The sequence below is a fragment of the Rhynchophorus ferrugineus genome, unplaced genomic scaffold (assembly GCF_030347505.1).
Source record: "Rhynchophorus ferrugineus isolate W39M unplaced genomic scaffold, kcgeb_rfMv2 rfM3, whole genome shotgun sequence".
Lineage (NCBI taxonomy): Eukaryota > Metazoa > Arthropoda > Insecta > Coleoptera > Curculionidae > Rhynchophorus > Rhynchophorus ferrugineus.
The window spans coordinates 69,934,306-69,950,321 of NW_027472582.1; the positions used below are offsets into that span (position 1 = coordinate 69,934,306).

The following is a 16,016-nucleotide window of genomic DNA, read 5'->3' on the forward strand; positions in this document are numbered from 1 at the left end:
TGAAGGATATCTTACCTTTAACATAAACTCTAGATCAACCATAGTCGGCCAAAAATTATGCCATGGAAAAGCGCTGAAACTTTGATGTATCGCTCCTAGAATGTGGTCTTTAACGGAAATGTGGGCAAAACAAGTAACATACCATTGCCATAAAAAGCTTAAAATATTTGTAGCAGCTACAAAAATAAACGAAAATATAGTTAATAAATCACGTCAACTTTAATGGCTATCTGATGAGTGCTTAACACAAGTTAACAAAGGCAGATCCTTCTCAACCAGCAATTAACCGCCTTCTGAGAATAAATATGCAGTTTTAGTTGCTTACCGGGTAAAGTATTAATTATGAAAAGTATACACTCGAAAAACACGTTAATGATTTTTTGAGCATAGACCAAATCAGATGGAATCCAAGGGAGAAGAATGGATCTATCATCGGCTAACTGCTGTATCCATGTGGCCATGTTATCCTTGAGATGCTGCATTGAATACGGAATCATCCACGGAGCAAACATTTCGCGCAAATATGGCCATATTTTTTCACACATTTTATCGCCTAAAATATAATCAGTTTTAATACATCATGACTTTATCAACACACCTTAACAATACCCAATAATCCCTGATGAGTATTTAATGAACTGATTATCAAACCATGCCCTACCATCCCTAGTAATAAAACATAGATATCGATGTAATGTCTGCATTTAGGGTACAATCCATATAAACCATATTGAAATCTCTCGCTGGTAAAATGACGAGCCAATAAGTCAGCGGTTTCAAGAAGTTCTTGGTGATTCAGCTGCTTCTGATATTGAGCATATTGCCTTAATTGCTCTCTAAAAGATACACCATTAAAATATGAAGAAAAATAATATTCAAAAACTGACCTTAGGGGTCCTTTCAAAGTAACATTCACAGGCTGCGAAAGGACATTAATTATATCAAGCCACACCGACTTGCATATTAAATTGGATTCGGGGTGACCGTTGCTGGCTTTTAATAGATGCATCAGTACTTCTCCGTAATGTTCAGGAAACTCATGTTCAAAAACTAAAATAAGAAAGTCACTTAACAAATCCCACCCGTGAAGCATATTATTTTATAGTACGTGTTATAAGATGCTTCCTATATATGCCATGAAGCGTGAGAGCTTCAACGGGTGGATCGAACCCTATATTCGATAGAGCTTTTACAATGCATTCAATCATTTGGGACCGTTCAAAAAGTTTTGGATTTTTCGTGGTTAACCAATTCTTAATTTCAAACTACAATCAAAACATTTATTATGCCACTCGTTCACAAATAATAAAACTTACCTTTGAGAGAAGCGCAAAACTGATATCATATCGTTTACTCATTTCTTTAATTATGGTTGAGTATGTTAAAAGCATGTTGGATGTTCCAATGTTCGCTGGAGAGAAATGAGGTGCTAAATAAACAGCATAATTTGGTTCTTTTAATATGCTTTGTAAAAGTCTAAAACAAAAAAAAAATTAACAATAAAACAACACCAACAGTGATATTCTGTCTTACCTTGCCATTTGATTCTCCACACCACAAATGTGTGATTGTCCTAATTTCTCCAAGCAAGAAGAAAATAGTATTTTGGTTGGTGGATATGAAATTATTTCCTCATTTAATACAGAAAAAATGTAATAAAATAGTTCAACACCTAACTCGGCAGTATCTGGGTTACATTTTAATTGTTGTTGCAATATTCTAAAATTACCACATAGTATTAGAATAGAAACCAATAAGATCTGTTAATATATTTATTTAAAAACCACATGTTGGGCCTGCGAGAAAGTTGTACCCCTTTTCTAGATAGATGATGTCACTAGATGCTTGTTGAAAATGTGAGCGTTACTCTGAACGTATAAACATATAAATTGATACAGAGGTTGGAAACTTGTTAAAACTTGAGGAAAATAGCGAAAAATTATGATATTTTATGTTGTGGTTATTCTAGTCGCTACAGAACTCTCTCAATCTAATTGAGCCGTTATTAAAAGAAGGCTATGAAAACCAATTCATTCAACTTTTTAAACAAAAATCATAATAATTCGAAATATTGCCAATAATATGACTTTCTGGTCATCTATCTTCATCAATTCTTTTCTTTTAAGTTATACGTCTTAGGCCACCATTAATGCACGTATTAAAACAACTCTACATAGAACTTGAAGAAGCTCGGTTGGATTTTACTAAGAATTTTCAACTTTTTTGAGGAAAATGAATAAACCACGCAATAACTAAAGAATTGCTGATTATTATTAAATCAAAACATTCACATAAAAATTAAAATAACCTAGAAATTTATTGTCTTATACCATACCTGACGCACTGTTGAATTGTAACTGAACTAACATACAAATTCACCGCAGATGATTGTAGCGATTTATCCAACAACGATTCATAAGCTGTTCTATTGGTTTGGATCTGGTGTTCGATTCTTTCGTTAATAATCGCTTCCTAAAACCGGACGTGATCATTGGAAATTGTATAGTCCTAAAGATGTGGAAATGTATCTACCTGCATCTCTAAAACAATAATCGCCGCGCCAGAACAAAGAACAGTTTGATTTTTTCCCCTGCAAGGTACCGTTTTTTTAACTTTAGTTAAAATGGATCTATAGAGTTGAGGAATTAGCTCTTTGTAGGAACAATCTAACGCTTTCAATTCCGATATTTTTAGAACATGATTACTGTAATGGTTAAAATAAAATAAATACACAAAATTACGTTTTGCACACTTGTACTTACTGTGCAAACTGTTTAAGTATTTTGAAACTTGGTTCCAATAACTTGAACATTATCTCTTTACTACTGAAATCGATTTGCTGGACCATAGGTGGTTTCGTAATTATTGCTGGTGGATTTCTGGGATTGTCATAAGTTACCAACCTGTAATAATATTTCAATGGGCAAAGTTGATACGTAACTATTCGACAGAGAGAAACACAAAAAACCACATTACCTTCTTAGAATTCTTTCAATTGGATTTGCACTTTCCATGCAGTAGCCTGGATTAGGTAACGGTTGGTTCACGTTAGTTCTTTCCCGAAAGTTTGCCACCTTCCATGTTTTTATGCAGGTTTGCTGATCTTCTTTGATCCTTTGATAATCAACGAATTCATACCAAGATACCTGAAAAATCATTCATCGTATTACTGGAAATTCAAAACATATATATTATGGGGGTCTGATTATCGACTTATTGACTAGTCACTCTTCAAATATCAGGTCCCATTTTTATACCTATATTAGTAACTTGTTTTTGATTGATTTTGAATAAAATTGAATCTTGAAAAATCAAGATAACTGTAGATTCGGGATGGTGTGTTGCTTAAATATTCAACATTGCTAGTAGAGAGAACTTCGATTTGTTACTGATTCTAATTATCGTGCAAAGTACTCCATGTTTTTGATGTAACATAATTATAAAAAAAACATGGATTACTATTCTCGCAGCTAATACTCAATATCTTACATTACTGTTTTGTTCAATTATAAGCGAGAGCAAATTGGACATATATTGGACGGGTAAATTCTGTAACAAAATATTGCCTTCTTGTAGACGGGGTTCCTCGAGCCAGAGCAAGAATGCTTGGAAAACACTGAAAGAAATACAAGAACTAGATCTTTACGAGAAAAGATTAAGTCGATCTCACTTCAGACAAGACGAATAGAACTGTTTCCTCTCGGCGTCATTTGATTCTTCGTCACATTTAACCCGATAGTGATCCACCGTTTGCTGGAGTCTTCTTTTAATCCTTTTGAGGAATGTGAAATTTACTATACCATCGAAGAATCTTTCACCGACGCACATTTTATCTGCAGAACTATAACAAAAATATATATAATGTCATTTAAAGAACAGATTTTTAAATGAACCTATATATACCTAGTAAAAGTTAATCTGGCTAAAAATAAGTTGAAAAATTTTTGCCACAACAAAGGCAATAATGGGTGATCAACTGGAGTATCTAGTGACTGTTGAGCCCATCGATAAAGGCATAACCAGCCTGACGAAAATGGAGTGATTTTCACCACAGATGCAGCTTTCTGACAAAAGGTAAATAATCCTGTTAATTTTTGAAATAAAAGCGTTTCTTAAACATACTTTTATTGCATTGTCCACGTTGATTTTTCCTTTTTGTTTAGCTAATTGAATGAGAATCTCCCTCCATAAACCACTGCGAATTTCCCTTTCTTGATGTTCAATTTCTAGAAACACGAAAGCCAGCCAAGGATAAGAAGCTAGAGAACTGGATAACAAGGTGTTAACTGAATTGCTTCCGCTGGACACCCATTTAAAAATACTAATTATCGAGCCGGAGTCTTGAGGTGTACCACACTAAAGGATAATAAAAAACATTATTGTATGTTAATTTTTTAATTCAATGCGTCACCTGATATAATTCACGTAAATTTTGGAATACAATTTCCAAAGAATCCTTATGGAAAAAAGCTGCTCTGGTTATTGTATCAAGTAAGTAAAGCACGCCATTATCTTTATTCCAGTTTGGTATGGAAACTAACGAGTTCATCCACAATCTTACCTGAAGTCAGACGTGAGAATTAATGCGATCATTTTTCATATTTAGAACAAAATTACCAATAATCTGGGACTAATTAAGTCATAACTGGCATAATTGACTATTTGGGTTTCGATCATGTTGCCGAACTGCTGCAATACGGTGTTCTGTGTCATGATAAAACTTTTCGCATATGATATATATCCCCGGTCGGCGCTGATCAAGTTCATTAGTATTTCTTGAAATTTCTCGCAGTTAATAATGCACTCTTGGCTATTGATGAACAGAGGGACGATTTGATACAGAGCGAATAGAGCGGCTTCATGCTTTTGGTGGTGCTGTATGTTTATAATTTCGTTGAGGCCTTTAGCACATATTAAAGGCACTAGATGACCCCAACTGGTCATCAAAATAGCTACGAACGAGGCTAAGGGATTATTCTCCCTGACGCCCTTAGAAAGAACATCGAACTTCTCCAACTCCGGAACCTGTGACCATTCTTTGAAATGTTTATCACTTATATGGAGTTTCAGTCTAAGTATGGTTTGCCAACCCCACTACAAATATATATTATTAATTACCATAAATGGGAACAACGCTAATAAATTACTTGTAAATATCCCGGTTCCTGATCGACTATTTTTACAACTAGGAGCGCAGTATCACAGTGTTTTTCATAAGGCAACAAATCCCAATTCAAACGTGACAGGATCATTCTAGCTAGTTTAGTTTCAACATCATTAATAGTGTAACGCATTAATAATCTAAAAGAATACGGTTAGTTTATCAAAAGGTTAATTTATTTTATTACCATATACCCCGCTATTATGTTCATATCATCATCAGTCAACATCCATATCGATAATGGTATATCTTCATACAAATACAAAGCTAAATCTCTAATCGTCGCCATATTATCCCTAACTTTTTTCAATATATCCGAGAGTAAATGAGGATGTTTTGATGTTATGTGTGCTAATAAAATCCTGGCTGATTTGGCACAAGAATCTTGGGTGGTTTTGCATATAAATCCTACCTGAAAATTCCATATATAAAGAATAAAAATGCACATAAGAGGCAACAAAGTTAACTTACTTCTAACAAATCCATAGTGGCACAGTGAATGAAATTCATGTCATCATTAGTTCGAGACAACGCCATATTTGCAAAGGTGTTTAACAAGTAATAAATTTCCGCATCTTCTAGGGTTTCCAGCCGCTCTGCAAACTGGTCCCTGAAATCCTTATCCCATATTTTGTTCTCGTAGGCTCCTTGTACCATGGGGTTTAGAATATTCTGGCTGTGTTTATCGCAGATGTGTAGGAAGTAGAATATTTTCCACAGTGTTTTGATCGTTACCATATTATACGGCACCACCGCAAGAAACTGCCAGGCGCCCATCTTTTGCGAGGAATATAAGGCGAAGATGGCGCGCAGAAAGAAGGCGTCATACTCGCAATGCAAGCGTATCACCATTGCCGGATCAGTAACTTTTTTAGCCTTAAAAACAATGAGCATATCAAACAACAAAACTATATAATAAAATATAGAATAATGAGGATTAAAATTAGATAAGTACAAGTTATGTGGTATGTGTATCAACCATGGCATCAAGAAAATAAATATATGTTATTAGGCGTTGCATATATTCTGGTCGTTTTTTCACTACATTAAGGCATTTATTAAGAAAAATTGAGCACAATGTCTGGTGAGATTGCTGGATATAGCAGAACTTCACATTCGAGCTGTAATAGTATATCACTCACAACTCTGCCAATAGGAAGAGGAAAACTCTGCGCTTTATGTTTTCTATTGCTGTGTTTCTTGTAAACAATTTTTTTAAAATTATTCTCTTAGCATTCCGTAATCTGCCCAATGGCTTTGACGAGATTTCTATTATACAATGGTATGTAGAAGATAGCTGCAATAAGTTATCTTGTGTACAAAATTATAAACTAGTATTATATTTAATTTAATTACTATTATATGTTATTCCAAAACTATTTTATGTGTCTACTAAACCGGCCGGTAAGTAAACGTTTTAATCTACGTACTTCACTGACATCGTGCATATTTAATTATCTGGCGAGTGCATTCGGGTGCACTGTCACTCTTTCAGAGTACTTTGCACTGGTACTTCGGATCGCACTTGTTATAGTTTCCAGGGGTCATCGCGCTGAATTAGGTTGTTACTAGCATAATATAGGATGCAACTTGAAACTGCATCTTTGCCAGTATATTTCTTCACATCAAACAACAAAAGTAATGAATGTCAATAATGAAATTTTAAGCGTTCTATGGCAAATGCGCACAATGGCAAATGGCAATAAAACTCTTATTTTATGTAGAGAAATGTCAAAACCATCGAATCAGTAGTTATGTCAGGTTGTTTAAAAGCTGTTTGCACTGATAGATCGCATGTTTACCAACGGATATTGTAGATCAAAATTAATGCAAGCCTAAAAGCTTTTATATCAATTTATGTCATTGTTTCATAATTATTTTTTATTGATTACATATCATTTGAAATATAGATCATTTTAAAATATGCTTAGAAGAATATTGTTGTCCTTTAGTTTTTATAATAATAATTTATTTGTGATTGTTTTCTAATTATTTTAATCGCTTATATACAAACCATAATCCTTCCAATAAACCAGCCAAAGCACGTCATCAAAATTTACAATGCAACGTTGCCGCATCAATTTAAGTTTTCGTTTATTTTGACTCTGACAACAAAATACTAATGTAAATTAAATTGAATTGTGAATTAAACTACAGTTAATTAAAAAGCCACAATTTTTTTTATTATTATTAAATTGACGTATGCCAACGGTGTTGACCAGTACCATCATAAAAAGAATTTTATAGACCGATTTGGTTACATGTCCGGACGCATTCTAGACTTCATTCTGTTTCTTTTTAAGTAAGGTACTACTAATTAGTAAAATGAAAAAGAAAAGTGAGAAAAGTTTAAAAGGGATTTTACGTTTTTATGAACTTAATTTGGCAATACGTTCGACGGTATTGATGACGTACATTGGCTATTTTATTGGAAGGGCTCCATATATAGTCTATTCAAAGTTTATTTGTACATGCGTTATCGAAATTTGTGACGTCAAAATGCTGTAATGTTGCCGCATCAGTTCTGAGTTTCCGTTCAGCTTAGACATACAACAAAATTCTAATCTAAATAAAATAATTGAAGAAAAATGTTATCAAACATAATTTATTTTAACATTATAGTACATCTGAAAACTACAGTTTATTATACAGCCACAATAGTTTATAGGTTATAATTATAACCTCTTATAACTACTGCTTTCAAGAATTTTGCATACGCCTGACAACTGGATGACTTTGACAGGCTCATTCGTTTACGTGTTTGAACTAATCAGACAGCGTTCTGTCTCTTTTTAACTAGAATAAAATGAGAAGGAAAATATTGTCTGACTCTAAAACGAATTTACAAATTGCAGCAGGCAATACATTAAACATCTTGATTATGCATGTACAAATAAACTTTGAATAGATTATATAGTCCGTTCAATAAAACAGTGAACTCACGTCTTCTAATTTTATGACATCAAAACGTTGCAACGTTGCTGCATTAACTTTCAGTTTTACCGCATCAATTTTTCCTTTGACATAACAAAATTCTAATGTAAATAAAATAATGAAACAAAAATAATATTAAGGCATAATTAACTTTAACATTAAAGTACACCTAATGCATATATCATCCCGTTCTTGTTCGAAATATATTCGATATGCTCAAAGAATTCAGGGATTTGAAATTTATCAAAACAAGTAAAGCGCCAAAACAAAGTTTGCGGGATTATAACCTGTAATTATTATCATAAATGTCTTACAAACTTATTAATTAAGAATAAATTATTAAGAATTTTTCAGACGTCTGACAACCAGGCAAATTTTGTAGACTGATTCCATTACATGTTCGAACGTATCAGACAGCATTGAATCTCTTTTTAACTAGATTAAAATGAGTAAAGAAATATTGTCTTATTCGAAAACGAATTTACAAATTGCGATAGGCAATACATTCGACGTCGTGATGACGTGAGTCCACTGTTATTTTGAATAGACTATATATCGTTTTAAAGAGTACGTGGATAAATGTTGCATTTATACAGTATTTAATTAATAAAGAAAATTATTTTAAGAATAACAACATTATTTAACATAACATGACAGAAATTAAGCACAGATTGGTGAAACTGCAGTGCAGATCTAGGAAAAAATATGTGATATATACAAACCATCAAGAATATTTCCCATTGATCGGTAGCATATTGCACCACGTGCCTGATGAAGCGACTCAATCGCTTCGAAAACTGATTATACCTGGCTTGGTTGTATGTCTGCAACCCGGAGTATACCAACCGCAGTAAAACTGTGGAAATGGCTAAGAACCTCAATACATGATTTTCGTCACAAGCGTTAATGTCATAATTATCCTGAAATGTACAGAAATAAGGATTATATTGGGTAAATGAGCGTGAGATTACAGTACTTGACCGTCTCTCTTCTGGATCATCAGCAAACATCTGAATAGGTTATCCATAGGCAACTGGTTGAATATGGCCACCAAATCGTTCTCCTTCAAGGGCACGCCGCCAGTCTCGTCATCTTCACCATCCGAGTCCACCAACACCCAAATTGCTTCTGTAGCGGTATCATGATTCTGAGTAAGCTGCAATACGATGGTGTGCGTTAGTTATAATATGGACTTTTGTTTTAGTTAATTATATGTTAGCAATGCAATAAATTAATTGCTTAATGCATTCTCTTAATTTTTGAACATTAAAAATATATTTTTTACAATTCTTATCAGATGTACATTCTTACACATCACTTTTTAATAACCACTAGGAACATTAGCAATTAACATTAATATTGATATATACAAATTTATTCACGTTTAGGGTTTTAGTGAATGGATATAAAACAAAATGAAACAGTGGTGTTCACATTATGTGACTATTATCTATTGGCAATATAAAAAATGTAGAAAATACAAAATAGATAAAACGGATGGCATCGGTGGTACGTAGAGACGAGGCTTGGGCAGTCGATGGTGGCATGTCTAAATCAAACGATGGTCGGCTACTGAATGATCGAAATGTCCTTCAATAACATCCCAGATAAACGTCTAGGGGTTGCCAGCTATTCGTTATCGTGTTCTAGTTGTCGCTCCAGGTACCCCGACTGTGTTCAACATCTGGGATTATATTTCCGGGTACTTTGTTGACCGTTATTCCACGATGTAAAATTCGAGGTGCCTCAAGGTCGCTACACACTTATTCAAATTCATTAATTTTATCACACACATATATATATATATATATATATATATATATATATATATATATATATATATATATATATATATATATATATATATATATTGAAATACTTAAACTACAGTTGATGAAACAGCCACAATATTTTATAGGTTAGATTTGTTTTATTATATTTACATTGACATATGACAAGGGTGTCGATCAGTACCAATACAAATCAAATTTTATAGACCGATTTGGTTACATGCTCAGGCGCATCAGACTTCATTCCATCTCTTTTTAACTAGAGTATAGCTAATTATCAAAATGAGATAGAAAAATGCTGCGAGTTTAAAAGGGATTTTATGTTTTTATAAACTGAATTTGGCAATACGTTCGACGGTGTTAATGACGTTCATTGGCTGTTTTATTAGATGTACTATAGTTACATCTTACATTATCTGCTACTGTGTGCTTTAAAAATCACTATCCAGATAATTTTCAAATTTTCAGGAATATATAATAATTTTTATTCATATCTTAATTTTAGTTATGTTTTCGTATAACAACTTTTCAATAAATAGTACCAGACGCAAATTATGGAAATGCGCATGCGCATACCATATCAATATATGCTGCATCTTGTTAATTTCCCTGTACTCTTAAAATCCCTGATATTTGAAGGTTATGTTATTCAATGTTGTGATATGCCATTTTAAATCAATGACAATGCTACTATTTTAATAGCAAGGTAAGATATAGTCTATTCAAAGTTTTTTTGTACATACGTCATCAAGATGTTTAATGTATTGCCTGCCGCAATTTGTAAATTCGGCTCAGAATCAGACAATATTTTCCTTCTCATTTTATTCTAGTTAAAAAGAGACACAATGCTATCTGATTAGTTCGAACACGTAAACGATTGAGCCTGTCAAAGTCGTCCAGTTATCAGACGTGAGCAAAATTCTTGAAAGCAATAGTGATAAGAGGTTATAACTCTAACCTATAAATCATTGTGGCTGTATAATTAACTGTAGTTTTTAGATGTACTGTAATGGCAACATTGCGACGTTTTGGCGTCACAAATTTAGATGACATAAGTACAAAAACTTTGAATAGACCATATTTAAAATCACCCAAAAATAATTATTACCAGGATACAGAATCCATATAGCGCTCTAAAACAACTGACTACTTACAATAAACAAATAACTTGTAATATCAGTTTCATTTATTTATAGAACAAAAACAAGAAGATAAGAAAAGAATTAACAAAAAATTGTTATCGATCATTATATTTCACCACTTTATCCGCTTAAAAAACCACAGCAGGCAAGGCAGAATAAGCATCGACGTAATCCGTAGTATAAATGGCTGGGGCAGCTACGTAACCGTCATATACAAACGGTGAAGTATACGCATAAGAAATGGCTGGTGCTGATACGTATGATGTTGCCACTGGTAAAATGATATCCGGTTTAGCTTCAGGAGCTGGGGCTGCACTGACCATAGCTAACAAAGCAGCAATAATAACCTGTCGAAATAATGTATAAAGTATTTGGTCCGCTTTTTTGGAGCTTTCTACTTACGTATCTGAACATTGTGACTTGTTTAGTTTGTTATGACGAGTTAACTAATGATGACTGGGTGAAGTATACTTTAATTTATATGAAATATATGACCTCTCCCGCGGTTAAAAGGAATTTATTATTACATATTCAATATAGGTACTAACTAAATTAGGAAACAATTAAAACTATTTTAAATAAGAAGTGTTTTTAATTAGATATCATTATACTTTACATACATGTAAAACTATATTGTTAGAGGTGTTCAATTATCTCGCGGAACTTAATTAGCTTATTCCAACTAGGTTTACCAAATTGTTGAGAAAAATATCGTATCGAATTCTTAAAGTGACAAAAAATAATGTATTTAGAAGTATTTTTCAAATCTATATCAGTTTGCTAAATTACTTTTCACTTTTTTTCGCCAGAACAAAAACTAATATATTTTTTAAATCAATACATTTAGTCCTGCGATTTTCTAAATACTTTATTCCTTCCAAAGGTTATCTCAAAACTCTGAATTATTCTTGTTCTAGCTTAAAATCAGGCGGTGCACGACTAACGACCGTAACACACGACTGGATACTGTCGTATGGAGGGCAAAAGTTATGATTGCAGCGACGGATGAGGTCGTTTCAGCCTGGAAAAGGGGGAGGCTAGCGGTGACAAGCTCCCAGCATGTCGACCAACTCGCGAACAAGCGCGTTTTCGGAAGGACTTGCGCTGAGATTCTGAGGAGCATATTTTGGAAAACTTGAAGCCGTTTTACCTGGCTGGGTAACAAACTTGAAGTAGACATTAGATCCGTAGAGGAGTACAAACCGAATTAACATCTTGTAAAATAAGCATTTGATGGAGACGGGAAGTCTGCTAGAAGGGCAGACCAGAGAAGATAGCCGGTTTGCTATCCCCGAACCTTTCTGGATTTGGGAATGCAAAACCCTAAACATAGGCATTTGTTTCAATAATAACCTGTTCATTCGGTCCAAACTTCTTAGTGCTCAGCCATTTCTTCGGATTGGGAGACAGAAAATAGTCACTGGTGGCTAAATATGGATAATACGCTGGATGGGGTAGCAGTTCGTAGCCCAATATATAAAAATTATACATTTTCATGGTGATTGCATTGTCTTAATTGGAAAATACTTTTTTCTTATCCAAATAAAATCGCTTATTGCTTCAAATCAATATCAAATTCGTCAAGAATAAAGATAAAATGTGGCCTTCTTTGGTATGTTGATTGTTTCTTGGTTTCTGGTGTTTTCTGATGTATTCACGATTGGAAATGGCACCAAAATTCGTTCGAATTGTAGTTGAACATCGCCAAGCACTCCTTTGCAAGGATCACATGGCTGTGTGAGCAATCGCCGCAACCATTATGCAGATAGCCTTTTCATATACAAATATTCATTTAAATTGTGATATACCCCGAAGCAACCTCACGCACTTTTATTCTCCGATCTTCCAATATCATTCCATGGATTATATCAACGATCTGATAAAGCATGGTTAAAATATTTAATTTTTCACTTTTTAGTGTTAGATATTTACTCAATACATTACTCAGTTATTTTATGAAGTATTACAATGGGCAAGCCAGGTAAAGATGCCGCCCGTAAGACAAAAAATAGAAATAAACAAGCAATGCTTGAAAATAAGGCATGCTTCAGGTTCGGGGCCCCTACCTAGTCTAAGAGGTTTGACAAATGTTCTGACCAAACTAAAATAACAAAATGTTATTACCCTGTCGGGAATCGAACTTGCGATCTCTGCGTGTAAGTTCGACGCTCTAACCATTACACCAAAGAAGCAGTTGCCTGCAGTATTTCTACGACTTCTCATATGGTATGGTTAGTGCTTCAAATGCAAACACAACAGTTTAGCAACAACATTATACAGAAATATCTGATTATTTTAGATAAAGAAATATGTGAAAACTTTGTACATGCCTTTGAAATTTGAGGATTCCTCTATTTCACTGGATTCCGTAATTAAATCCTGACTTGTTTCCAATGAGACCACCTCGGAAGTGCACTCTCTCAAATAAAGGAATAATTTTGAAAATTGGCCCACAATTGACGGAGAAATCGGTGAACATACATTAAAAAAAGATATACTGCCGAACACAGAACCTCCTACTTTTTTGAAGTCGGTTAAAAACCAGGACACTTGGTGATTGGAAGAATGTGGTATGGTCCGGTGAATCATCATTTACAATCATTTTATCCTGCAAACGGCCGGGTTCATGTATGAATTACCCCAAAAGAAAACTACTATCCGGACTGACAGATTCCCACAGTCAAACATGGGGGTTTGTTGGTAACAAGTTCTGTTAGGATTTGGGCAACAATATCGTATCCTAGTATGACTGTCGATTAGACTTCGGAGTCAAATGATGGAGCCATGTTTTAGCCATTGTCACATATCGACGCAAAAACTCGAGTCTCGCGCTCGATTATCTTCAAACACTGCTCCGAATCATCAACTTGTCGTTGTTTTTGGTCAAAAGTGAGCTCGCGCGGCACCCACTTTGCACAGAGCTTTCTCATACCCAAATATTCGTCAATGATATGATGTACATGTTCAGTTGATATCTTTAGAGTGTCTGCTATTTCATTCAATTTCAATTTACGGTCATTCAAAATCATTTTGTTGATTTTTTAAATGTTTTCGTCTGTAAAAACCTCTTTTGGGCGTCCACTGCGTTCACCGTCTTCGGTGCTCATTTCACCACATCTAAACTTTAAATTTTCCTGAGGCAGAGTAATTTTTTCCCTTCAAAAAGTAATATTTTATCAACACGCGAAATTCCTTTTTATCCATTTTTTTCTCAATAACAAAAGTTGCTTCACTCAAAATGCTATAATTCACAAACTAATGATCCGACAGCTGTCAAATATATACACGCACCTTTTGAGCGTTAGGGCTAACTAAAAAACATATGGATTTAATTCTAGTAGCGCCATCTATGTGTCAGGCAGGGGACTTTTCAATTGACCTGTTATTATAATGTACAGGGGCATTACGCCATATATTTTAAACCCCTCAGAATTAATTCACAGCCTTAGTCATATCTTCTACGACTATATTTCGTTGCTATATTTATTATTGTGTACATCGTTGGTCATGCCGATCACAGGCAGACCTTTCGTAATCAAAATAGTAGTAATGTTTTTATTTTGGAATATTAATGAATGTAAACACCTTATATGCCGGCCATTTTCATTTTCAATTCGGGACAATGTCAATGAACCAATGCATTGAATATTAATTCCCGTCAAACTACTAGAAACGAACTGAAATCGAACCGATACCAATGCTAGACCGACCTGGGTTAATAGTGGCAAAGGTTATTTCCCATTATGTAGCTCTAAATTGATTACAAATGGGTCTATTTATCATTCTGCCATTCGATTCTGGCCACAATTATGTTTATATGGTGATAATCAAGGCTGTGACTCGTAGAGGAATTTAGTCGTACGTTTGACCTGTACTAAGATCGTTTCTATAACCTCACCACAAAAAACGAATTAAAAATAAAACATTAACATCAATGTTATTTTGATCAACATAATTATAATCGGTAATTTAATTTCAATTTTTAGTGCAAGCTTCTTTTGATCGATACGTAAGATGGTAAAGATTTTTTAAAAGAAAATAATACACAAATGACACAACAATACTGACCCAGTAGGAAGTAACAACAAAGAACTAGTATTACAACTGATATGATTTTCGTATATAATTTTCACATATAAAATGAATTATGATTAACTACAGACGGAGAAAAATAAATCTAATTCTTCTAACAAATCAGCCAGTACACGTCTTAGAGGACGTGCCAAATGCAGTTTGTAAATATGTAAAATTCTTTAGTTAAATTAAAGTATTCTAGTTAAAAAGAAACCGAATACTGTCTAATACGTCGGAACATGTAGCCGAATCAGACTATAAAATTCTATTTGTGTTGGTATTGGTCGACCCTGTTGCCAAATGTTCACAAAATCATTCAAAACAACTACAACAAACTTCAAACGCTGTAAACCAAAAGTTAAATTTGACGCGGCAACACGTGTTGACGTCATAAATTTTGATGATGTTCATTGACTTTATTGTACAGATTATAAGACTTTTAAGAATACTATTAGAGACAGTGTCACGAAACTGTTATATAACAGACAAAACGATACCTATGATGATGTGCAGAAAATAGTAAAAAATAATAACATAATAGAGTAATTTTAATATTATTAATAGTATACCAAGAAACTAAAGAAAAAAAGCTTTCTTTAGCCAGAAATCATAAAACAATAAATACAAATGAATTACATAAAACACTAGAAGAATTATCAAAAAAACAAAAATATTATTAGGTGCTTGCTTGCTAGTATTGGTAGTGTGATTATTTTTTCATCTTAAAATGGCATTATTTTAAAAAAAATGATACAACATTTATTAATCAAAATATTTCCCATAATTTTCTACTTTTTTTTTTCAACCTCTCTGACAAAATGATGGTACCGTATTGAAAGAACGATGTTGGTTTGGACCCAATCATCGATCCATTTTCTTATAAAGAATTTCGTAACAATGTGCTTGCCCACGTGC

General features: G+C 33.7%; 2 protein-coding genes across 2 annotated transcripts in view; both read right to left on the bottom strand.

Moving 5' to 3' along the window:
• Window positions 1-16,016, bottom strand: part of Epg5 (ectopic P-granules autophagy protein 5) — a 71,253-nt gene that overhangs the window by 2,862 nt on the left and 52,375 nt on the right. Inside the window, exons 6-27 of the mRNA XM_076399567.1 lie at window positions 9,072-9,251; window positions 8,818-9,015; window positions 5,633-6,037; window positions 5,356-5,573; window positions 5,148-5,301; window positions 4,618-5,094; window positions 4,412-4,561; window positions 4,123-4,356; window positions 3,904-4,064; window positions 3,671-3,841; window positions 3,490-3,616; window positions 2,977-3,146; window positions 2,763-2,903; window positions 2,533-2,704; window positions 2,336-2,472; window positions 1,534-1,719; window positions 1,317-1,476; window positions 1,109-1,265; window positions 888-1,050; window positions 610-836; window positions 326-553; window positions 16-176 (exon numbers count right to left, since the gene is read on the bottom strand). Coding sequence (XP_076255682.1) covers window positions 16-176; window positions 326-553; window positions 610-836; window positions 888-1,050; window positions 1,109-1,265; window positions 1,317-1,476; window positions 1,534-1,719; window positions 2,336-2,472; window positions 2,533-2,704; window positions 2,763-2,903; window positions 2,977-3,146; window positions 3,490-3,616; window positions 3,671-3,841; window positions 3,904-4,064; window positions 4,123-4,356; window positions 4,412-4,561; window positions 4,618-5,094; window positions 5,148-5,301; window positions 5,356-5,573; window positions 5,633-6,037; window positions 8,818-9,015; window positions 9,072-9,251 — 4,377 coding nt within the window. The remainder of the gene's footprint in view (window positions 1-15; window positions 177-325; window positions 554-609; window positions 837-887; window positions 1,051-1,108; window positions 1,266-1,316; window positions 1,477-1,533; window positions 1,720-2,335; window positions 2,473-2,532; window positions 2,705-2,762; window positions 2,904-2,976; window positions 3,147-3,489; window positions 3,617-3,670; window positions 3,842-3,903; window positions 4,065-4,122; window positions 4,357-4,411; window positions 4,562-4,617; window positions 5,095-5,147; window positions 5,302-5,355; window positions 5,574-5,632; window positions 6,038-8,817; window positions 9,016-9,071; window positions 9,252-16,016) is intronic.
• Window positions 11,060-13,446, bottom strand: LOC143193437 (uncharacterized). Its single transcript, XM_076399640.1, has 2 exons — window positions 11,430-13,446; window positions 11,060-11,374 (listed from the first exon to the last, which is right to left on the bottom strand). The coding sequence occupies exons 1-2, from the start codon at window positions 11,439-11,441 to the stop codon at window positions 11,156-11,158; spliced, it is 231 nt and encodes a 76-aa protein (XP_076255755.1). The 5' UTR covers window positions 11,442-13,446; the 3' UTR covers window positions 11,060-11,155.